General features: G+C 43.0%; 1 protein-coding gene across 2 annotated transcripts in view; it reads left to right on the top strand.

Annotated features, from left to right (window-relative positions):
- Nucleotides 1-5,921, top strand: part of GLIS1 (GLIS family zinc finger 1) — a 153,244-nt gene extending 147,323 nt beyond the window's left edge. For both annotated transcript variants that reach the window (XM_019531458.1, XM_019531457.1), the window contains exon 9: nt 5,289-5,921. In XM_019531458.1, the coding sequence (XP_019387003.1) occupies nt 5,289-5,425 (137 nt within the window). In that variant the 3' untranslated portion in view covers nt 5,426-5,921. The remainder of the gene's footprint in view (nt 1-5,288) is intronic.
- Nucleotides 5,922-10,617: the final 4,696 nt, after the last annotated feature.

Below are 10,617 nucleotides of genomic sequence, written 5' to 3'. Positions count from 1 at the left end.
AAAAAAAAAAAAGGCCCACACTCACCAGCTCTGGCAGTGGAGACTGGGGACTCTGAGTGCTTGTGACAGAGACCCCCGTGCAGCGGGGGGCAATGGGGATCACCCTTCCCCTCCTGCCTGTCACCCACACGGCAGCTGCACTATGGCAGGGCACCCTGTGCTGTCCCAGAGTTGGGGCAGATCTACCTATCAGCCAGAGCTCCCAGTTTGATTCCCCAGAGCTCTGATCATTTCCCCAGCTCTTCCCGGGGGGTGCGATCCCCAAATCTGCACATGGGGTTTCAGCAGGCTGCTGCTGCTGGCAGGGGAAATAGTCCAGAGCCGCTGTCATCCCCAGCTGGCAGCAACAGCCTGCTGTCATCCTGCATCATCCGGCGGCCTGCGCCCCCCAGGAAGAGCTGGAGGTAGTGATCAGACAGCTGGGGCAAAGATTGGGGAGCTGAGGAATTGAACTGGGAACTGAGGGAATGATCATTCCCCCAGCTCCCGGTTCAATTCCCCAGCCCCTAGCTTGAGTCCCCAGCTCTCTGATCATCCCCCAGCTCTTCCTGGGGACTGTGGGCCACTGGATCTGAGTGCTGGGTTACTGCAAGTTGCCACTGCAGGCTGGAGCCAATGGCAGCACCACAGTCTTCCCAGCACTTGGCATGGGTTGTGCCAAGCAGCTGCTGCTGGCCCCAGCCTAGAGCAGCAGCCTGCTGAAACCCCGCGCCACCCAGGAAGAGCTGGGGGAAGCAATAAGAGAGCTGGGGAATCAAACTGGGAGCTAGATATCAATATCAGAGCAGTCCTTCCCCCCGTCCCCACTCCCTCTCCTTAGTTTTTCTTTAGCTGCAAGCAAGCCTGGCTTTGAAACTCGAAACATTTTGAAACTTTCAAAACGTTTCAAGCGCCATTGTTTAATTTCAAAGCTGTTTTGAAGCCTTTCATTTCATTTCGATTTTGCTGTTTCGAGCCTGAGACATGTCAAAGCAGTTTTGAAATGAAACACCCATCAAAATTTTGCACAGCCCTAATGTGTATATACGTGTAGTGTTACATGCTAGAAGGTATGTGCAGCAATAACTAGCACAAGGGAAATGGCAAACATGGAGTTTTAGCCTCAAGTTTGAATTCTTTTTGAGTTATTCATGAGTTTGATGTTACTAAAATATAATTCTTTAATGTTAACATCAAATTTCAAGTTTAGATTGACAGACTGCAGTATTTCAAGAACAGACTAAATAAACTTTCCAAAAGAGATTGTAGGAGCAAAAGAATAATACCATGGCAAGACACCAACTATAACAACAGTTTACTTTTTTTTCCTGTCTGGACCTAAATTATTATGAAATGTTTGTATGCAGTAATTTTATTTTTAGAATGGTTATTGAGGTATGCAAATACTGAAAGCCTGAAATAGAAATATATATGACATATAAAAATCTTATCTCATCTTTCTATGTGTAAAATAGAACTATTCAGGTTTGCAGGATTCATCAAGGCTATGCTTTAATTTTTTTCATGGTTTTATAGCACCATTAATATTAAATGAGATCTCATCTCACAGGAATGCCAAATGTGACTGGCAAACAGCTGTTCCATGAATCACATTAACAGTCAATAAATTTTTATTTTCTATTCAGGGCTTTGGATAGTTTACACTATCTGGAATCTAATAATGATTTCTGGGGTGTATGTTTATCTTGGTTTTTGTCCATTCCTGACTGAGTATCCACTTTGGATGTGGGCCCCATTAAATGGAAATTAAACAATATGAAGCTACAGATAATTTAACAGACTGAAGATTTAGTAACATGCTGTGAGCTTCAGTTAGACTAGACGCACAAGACTGACTAGGTAAACAATCAGGCCAGATTCTGCTATCCACTGTGAGATTTAAATTATGTACAGAGAGCAGAATTCCCTCACCTCTCAATTCAGAGAAACAGGAGTAAGTCACAAGGAGCTGCCAATACACAAATAAGTGCAAAATATGGTCTCTAATATATTAAAACACCAAACTCCATAATTCAGTGATTCTCAACCATTATTCCCAGTATCCTGAGGTGCCTTGGGATCCTTCCAAAGATGCCATAGGGGTGCCATTCAATGTTAGAGCACTGACAGGTGTGTAAATCTGATTCACAAGACAACCCCAGAGTTTTCACATAGATATCCATAGTGTAGAAAACAGACCACACCAGATCAGAATTTCTCAGTTCTTTGCAACAGAAAACTTGCTCTATTATTTTTCTGTAGCCAAAAGAGAATGAAACCTAAGAACTGCTACTTTCTAAAGGGTGCCTTGAGTCTAAAAAGGTTGAGAACCACTGCTCCATCTAATTCAATTACAAGGACTAGCTTCTACAGTCCTGACTCAGCCAAGTGTATCTTTGACACCAGTGGTAATTTGCCTACATAGTACTACAGGATCGGGGTCTATTCTTATTATATTAAGAATTGGACACGGAAACTCCCATGAGGCTCCATATGACTGAGCACAATGGGGTCCCAAGCAGATAGGAAAGGATAGTCTTGGGTTTGATGGAGAAACAAAGCAGAAGAAAGGAAATAGTGGGCACGTCTACACATACACTTTAATATTCAGTAGCCAAATTTATTGCGCATTAAAGAATCAAGTAAAAAAACATGCTAATTAGCAGTAAAAGTAGGCTACTGCACATTAAGCGTCACTAAAAAAAGCATGTGCTTTCACTACTGCACATTAGGGCAGCTTAATGTACATTTATCTAGTACCTCACATAAGAGGTACTCAATTTAATGCGCAGTAGCAAAAGTGCATTAATGAACATGTAGACACACCCAGTACCCTCACTTACAGACAGGGAGCCAAGGCATGAGAAGATTAAATAATTTTCTGAACACAGCATTGCCGCAAAAGATGATTAATAACTATACCAGGTGAACTGCATTAAAGAAATTCAGGTACACTCCTGCTCTGAAGAACAGATGATAGTTTACAAAGATATATATAACGTAGATCAGGATTTACAAGAGAAGACAGAATATATAGATTGGTATATGAGCACAACAGTATTTCATAGAATAGGGGATTTTCAGACACACTGGGCATGTCTATATGTGCTTTTACGCGTGCCTAAACTTAATGCGCATTTGCTTACTATACATTAAGGCAATTTAGGCATGCATCTACATGTTCATGCAGTAAGGTGCATTAACACAGTGTGCAGGCCAACTCGAAACTAAGTCGACATATGTAGTGCTAATGCGCCTTAGCGTGTCTACACGTGCGTCAAGGCACCTTAGCTATTCATGCCTAAATATGATACCTGCTTTTGCAGGTATCAAATTTAGGTACGAATAGCTTAAAATTGCCAGTTTTAAAGTGCATTAAGGGCATTCACATGTAGACCTGTGTCCTTAATGTGCCTTAAAAATGGCTAATGCACCTTAAATTGGCATGTGTAGATACACCCATTTTGTAGAGGCTGTTGGAAGAAAGCAGGCACTTGGGATAAAGGACAGAATTCTGTTTCATTGCTAAGATGTGTATGTGCCAATTATGAATTTTGTGGGTATCCAGGTCACCCAACACCATTCCACTTTCTCTTGTGTAACAGCCCAAATTGTCTTCACAGTCCTAGATTCCTTACCCAGGAATATTTGCCCTACATCCTTGATTGTTCCTATTGCACATCTTGGAAGTGATTTAATAATCAAAGTGTAACTTCATTTATGCTCTGTTGCAATTCATCTTTGCCATGGACAGATAGAAACCCTGTGTAAATCCCTAAATGTCACACTACTAAAAAATCACAAGTAGCAATTTGGCTGTCCATCTTTTGCTCATTATCCTAGTGTCACCTCTGTATGACATGAGAAACTTGGGTTCTGGGCCTCCCCCCAACCTCAGAAGGCTCGAGCTTTGTTCTCCTATATCACAGAAACAGTGCCCAAGTCACAGGCAAGATAGGGCTAAGCATGTCTTCCTTTATGATTGATCTGTCTTTTACTTGTGAGGCTAGACCCCCCGGACAAATAGCAGATGTACACATGAGGAATGCTGTGGGTCAGGGAGGAAGGCACTGCTCTGGCCTGGGTTTTGGACCCTGTTCCCAAGGCTGTTTATACAGTTTTACCCAATGGCTCATTAATGCCAAATGTATCACCTACACCAGGGGTGGCCAATGTGTCAAACGGCACGAGCAGCGTTCATGCACATGTGCATATATGTGTGGCAGATTGGGGCAGAGACAAGGAGAACAGTGGCAGATAGGGCAGGGAGCACAGGGCAGGGAGCAGAAAGCAGAGCAGGCAGGGGACAGGGATCAGCATGGCACTCAGGAAGCTTGCAGGACTTGGCTTGACTGGGTGGCCTACGCTGACCTACACTGATGGGTATCTGTAGGCATGTCTCTACAGATGACACCCCCTGTCTCACCGCCTTCTTTCCGCTCCCTCCCATCCCTGCAGGCTGGAACTCGGCCAGCCTGCAGGGAGCTCATTGCCAGTGGACAAATGAGGTCCGGGATTTTTCCTCGCACAAAGCAAATTTATAGTCTCAACGAGGTCCTTGGATATAAGCAAATTCACACAAAATGAATTCACATAAAAAGAGACCCAAGTGTATTCTCAGGGGCCTGATGCCCAGGGCCTTAAGAGCACAGGGGAAAAAGGGGAATGTATTGGTATCCGTCTATTACCTCTGCAATGGAAAAGTGTATATATAATACAAGAGTCCTGAACCACTCCCCGACTAGGATACTGGCCCAGTCGTCATTTTGACATTTCTCCAGAAAGCTATCCTGCTGTGCTCAGGCGAGGACCAAAGCCATCTCATTGAAAATAAAATGTGACTCACACTAGGGTACCCTTATAAAGCAGTGAACAGGATACTTGTACACAGACAAACTGTAAGGTTAGTTTATGCAAGAGGGAAGGATTCTTGTGGGCCTTAGCTTTTATTGGACCAACTGCTTGGATAGAATAGACATAGGCAAGCTTTTGGGTACCACAGTACTGCTTCCTGAGGCCTCAAGAAGGGTGCTGGGATAACTGAAAGCTTGCCTGTGTCTATCCCACCCATGCAGTTGGGTCAGTAAAAGATAGTATCACCCATAAGAATTCTTGTCTCACATATTTCCCAGACCATCATGGTAACAATAGCACCTCAACACTACCAAGGTTAGTTGATGTATTTCCTAAGTAAGACTTTCAGGTTGAATTTTTGATTCATGCGATGCTTTATTATGTAGCCCTAGGGCTCAGATTTCAACTTGATTGTACTGCCCTGTAGTGCTAATTTATGCTCCTACCCTTTTCAGGCTACGATGCCATTTCTGAAGCACAATGCGTGTCTGAAGAAGGAGTCAACAGCGGACCAGAAGAAAACGGATTTTTCCCAAACGGTGCCTTTGATCATTGTTTGAATCATATTCCTTCCATCTATACAGATACCTAAGAGCAGATGTATTCTATCTTTCCTGTATTCTACCTATGCCTGTATATGTATTAACAAAATGTTGTTCAAGTACTTTTATTTAGTCTGTATCCTTATATGCGCTCATTTAAACAAACACCTCACATTTACCAACCCATTTTATACATGAATATTCTGTATGAGGTAATTATTGGAACCTGTTCCCTTGCTGTGGCACTTTGAAAGTCATGCTTTACGAGAATGAGGAGCATTTGAGACAGCTTGTTTTGTAAGTTCTCCTAGTAAAATGTAAATGTAAGTTATATAATAAACTTGTAAAGATTTTTTTCTCCCTGAAAAGTATGTTTTCCATTTGAGAATGTTGGTCCCTTTAAATCAGTTTTCAGTGAAATCATTTTTTGACCACAAGGGCTTTTTTTTTTTGTAATTGCAGACCTCATGTATATAAACGTCTTCTTTTGCTCAGCTGGTTTTATATTTTCAGTTTTACAAGAAAGCATTAAAAAACTGGAACCAAGCATCCTGTCGTTTCTTACCTTCCTGAGTCCACGTGCTCAATGCTCATACTTTATTCTATAATCCCATCAGTGATTGAAGCCTAACAATGGTGCTAAAATAGTTGCAAAGTACAAGCAGCAAAGGTGGATGCTGGAAATACTGAGCAGCTGGCAATGGGCAGATATGCAGATACAGGGTCAAAACATGGCTCTATACAGCGATGAATCTCAGACGGCGCTAGCAGTGTACGTACAGCAGGACGGGCTGCAAAACACACCTAAAGACAGGGCTGCTTGCCTACACTACACTCGGCACAAAAAGCTTGCAACTTGGCTTTGGCACCTTTTCGTGCCTTGCTCACAACACAACAGGCTCACCGTCATAAACTTCTAATTTATCGGGGAAGGAAGATGGTAGATGATTAGAGTATTTGTGTGAAAAACATACTTGATTCTACCGTATGACCTAACGTTTTATACAATAGGACACCTTGCTGTAAGATATGGGACATTTCATACACATGCATAGGAGAGAAAAAGGTAAGACTGAAAAAAATAAGTATTGCATCATCAATAATAATGCGTCCATGTATAAAAAAAATACATGCTGGGCTTAGCTGGCCCTTAGAGATTTAAGCAACCATGTGTAACCACAGATACAAGCAATTTCCAAGGAAGCTCTGCAAGGGCGATAGCTAACCTTAGATAAGGCAGGTCAGGAGCATTTTGGCAAGTGCTTCCTTCCTCTAAAAATAATTCCTATGGCTTATGATAGCGTGGAAAACCATGTCCTCTCTCAGTGCCTCAGGCTGAGCACTAAAGCTCAAGGCACCTGAAATCACTACTCACTTTTTAATGCCCAGGCACTCCCTACAGGCACAGGGATGGGATGCCATCACTCAGTCCACACCGTGTGCACAGCCAGTGAGGGCATGTGGTGCATGTACCATCAATCTGTTCCTTAGGGGCTCTGCAAAGGGTTCACTCGCAGCCAGAGCCCCATATGAGACCGTCTGCAGTGTACTACAGGGTACTCAGGCTCTGCCTCCTACAAACAGCTGCCTCCAAGATGGCCATGATCTTCAGTATCTGCGAGGAAAGAAAGCAGCAAGTCAAGGAATGAAGTGCTTGTGATTTCCTCAAAGCTGGATACTGATTGCTAGGGGCCTACCACATCGAAGCAAGCAACCTGTGAATGCTGTGGCAACCACCTCCCTCCCACTGCCATCTCAGCAGTCAAGTCTTCTGGTGGCATGACACCAAGTTATCCCTACTCTTGGCATTGTCTCTGCAGGCAATTGGTGAACCCCCTGTTGTGGGTTTGGCTAGGACAGGACTGGCCAACTGGCAGCCCACAGACCACACAAAGCCCCCAGAGGGTTAGCGCATGCGGCCCACAGCCTCTCACACAGCTGCCACTTCATTTCACTGGGTAGCCCATGTGGCTTTTGCAGCTGGGAGTGGAGCTGGGCTGCCTGCGCTGTGCAGGGATGGATGAGGTGCACTGGACAGCCTACAGCATGGAGGGAAGCCAGAGGGATAGTGGCCTTTGGGTCTATGGCCCCCAGCTGCCCAAAATTTGGATGGCCTGAGCTAGGACACATCTTGCCTCAAGCTCCACCTTCCAAACAATGGCCACAAAAGGCCTAGGGAGAATAGAAGAGGGTCTGAGCACTCATTACCAAATGCCACCTAGTCAGGCTTTAGTAGGGTGGCCATCATAGAAGACATTCCTCTATTCTTCCAGTTTTCTGCTACTCCGTCCTCTACTGATATGAAACCTGATGCCTTTATGTCTGCTGGGATGACATAAAGGCATCCCGTTTCATAGATTTCATAGACATTAGGGCTGGAAGGGACCTCGGAAGATCATCAAGTCCAGCCCTCTGCCCAAGGAGCAGGAAGTCAGCTAGGGTCAAAAGATCCCAGCAAGGTAAGTGTCCAAATGCTTCTTAAAGGAGTCCAGAGTAGGTGCTTGCACCACCCCTGGAGGGAGTTTTGTATCAATAGAGGACAGACGACAACCGGCCTGTCCTCTCTGATGGCCACCCTAGTCTTTAATAACTAGTTCTACTGTGAAAGGAACATTTTTCCCCAACATCACAGCAATACCAGTACCAGAACTGTAGGCAAAGAGGAACTATATTGCCATTCCCATGATGCAACAGCATCTAATTCATAACCTCTTTCTGCAAGTTAAACAAAAATAAAATTGCTTTAAAAATGACAGCGAGTTGGATTAGAGATATAATTCACCTAAACATAAGCACATTTTCTCAATTACAAAAAATATTTGTGTCCCAACAATCAGCCTATGGGAAACCACACAATGATTCACAAAGGTCTGGGGCAGTAAAAGCTGAGCAGCTGGAGCGATGACTTAATTCTAGAATCTCTATGATTCAGGTTTCCTGTAAATGAAAAGGAAAGCTTCAAAGAAATGAAAAAGTTCCTGATTTGTGATGCAAGGTTCTGGAAGATTTGCCACACCAAAATCATTAAAGCCCACAATAAGCCAAGATAATGAATACTTGTTCACTTGTGTATTTGATTTCCCTTTTCAGTAGAGGAAGTGTCCAATAGGCACTTTTGCTAAACACACAATGAACTTCACTGCTTGGCAGGTCTCTGTGTGCGACGCTGTGAAAAACACCCACAAATGTGTATTACAAAGTGGGATTTGTAACACTACAAAGGAACAGCTCCATGGGATGAAGATGTGACCACTGGGTTTAGCGAGTGACAGTCACTTTTCAATCTAAATACTGTAATTTAAGTAATAAATAGCTCTAAGAAGAGGCAAGCATTTTCCCTTCAACATGAAAAACCCAACTCATTCTCTTTCTCTTATCTGTCCACCTCAGGCTACACAGCACATTTTAGGAGTGGACCAAGAGATGGCGATCACATCCAGCCTAGACCATGTTTGATACTGACCCATCTTGAACAACATCAGTCTTATGAGACCTGCAGTTCTTTGAGATATCCAGCATCTAAGATGGCATCCAAACCCAATCTATTGAGTGAGCCCATTCCAACTTTTTTTCTTATTTGATCCAGATTTTTATTGCGTTTGGATCCATTCTGTTTTCTCTTTGGATATTCATTTTCCATTGTTAATTGCACTATGTCGCAAACTATAAAATGACCACCTTCCCTTTCCTCTATTATGGCGGTGCCTTTGCAAATAAAGATAAATGTGAAACTTTTCAGATATCTACGGGTATATGTTACCATGCCAAACAAGTAACTAATTATGGTATAATTCCAATGATGCAATAGCACAGAAATTCAGGAGACTAAAGGTTCAAGTCTGATCTAGAAGTTACATCTGACTAACTACAGCATAAAAGTTATTGAATGTTATCCCTTAAAAATAACAGGTGTATCTGTATTAGATATCATTTTAAAAATTGTATCTTCTAGCTCATTAAGTACCAGATAATATATTTTGCTGTTGCCACTGGAGAGGCAAAGGGACCACATCAGTCATGTTAGAGATACTCAATGTGTTGCAGCGATTGACATCTGCTCCACTGGTCCAACAATTAACATCTTCTATCATCGCTACAACTGTCATAACTCCAGAAAGAAGCCCAAGACATACAGGTGCAGGTTTAAGCAAGCAAGCAGAAGTTAAAATACAAAGGGGGGCTTCTTATGGCATAAGAGCCACCCAGAAAAGATGCAAGTACTGCAATGTGTACAGGAAAGTGATCTTTTGGTAGGATCCACATGGCTGCAACCACCACTTCCGGGTCTAGCTTCCTTCAACATCCTTCTTTCAAAGGCCTCTCCTCTCTCCAGTTACGCTCACGTGTTGAAGCCTTAGACGGTTACATATCTTGGTTTCACAGTCTGTCCAACTATTCATAGCTAAAAAGCCAGTCGAACTATGAGAGACATTTTTTCTTTAAATACATCTAAGAGATAGAAAACATATAGGTAGCTGAAGCCCTGATGCAACTGAGATTTCTATTTGATTTGCTTGGAGATAAAAAAGAAAAAGGTATCTATCTTTGGTATGAATCTTTGTAAAGTGCATATGAAGGCAGGAAAAAATAGAGCGAGCACAGAGATAGAGGAAAATACAGACATTGTTTTTGTGCACTAATGACTATTATACTGGGATCAAGAAACAGATAGACATGCAGCTATCCTGGGGTAGCCACATACTATAGGCCTCATCACTAGGTAGGAGAGAGCACCTCCTTGTTTTTAGCAAATACCTACCCTCAAGATGGACATGGACATACTCCTAAGTCATTGCAACTCATACCAGGGAGGTTTTGCCTCTGATCCTCTCAGAGATCATCCCCTATCAGTTTGAGCAATGCTACCTGTTTACACCATGTCATCTGTCCACGCCCTAATTCTTCTAAACTAGTGTGGATGTTTGGTGAGAGCCACTAGTTCTTACTTGAAATCAAGCTAACTTAGAAGTTCCTCCTCAGTTACTGAGAACAAACAAAAGTATTATCTTCATTTTCTACACATTTTACCAATTTAAGCCTGCTGGAGGTCACTAGCCAATAGCATATTTTAGAAGAGGTTGTAGCTATACAACAAGCATAAGCACCCTCTCCTGAGCACACCTGCCATGTAGGGTAGGGTATTAAGAAATAGGGTGCTTGCTGTCATCCCAGAATATGACCCCCATTCACCCACCTTCCTTCTGGGCACATCAAGCCCAGCAGTGAGGCAGTGAGGACACCC

This window comes from Crocodylus porosus, unplaced genomic scaffold (assembly GCF_001723895.1).
Source record: "Crocodylus porosus isolate Cpor-Errol unplaced genomic scaffold, CroPor_comp1, whole genome shotgun sequence".
In the NCBI taxonomy this organism is placed as follows: Eukaryota; Metazoa; Chordata; order Crocodylia; family Crocodylidae; genus Crocodylus; species Crocodylus porosus.
Note: the sequence above shows the minus strand (reverse complement) of the source record. Positions and strands in the feature narration are given on the sequence as shown.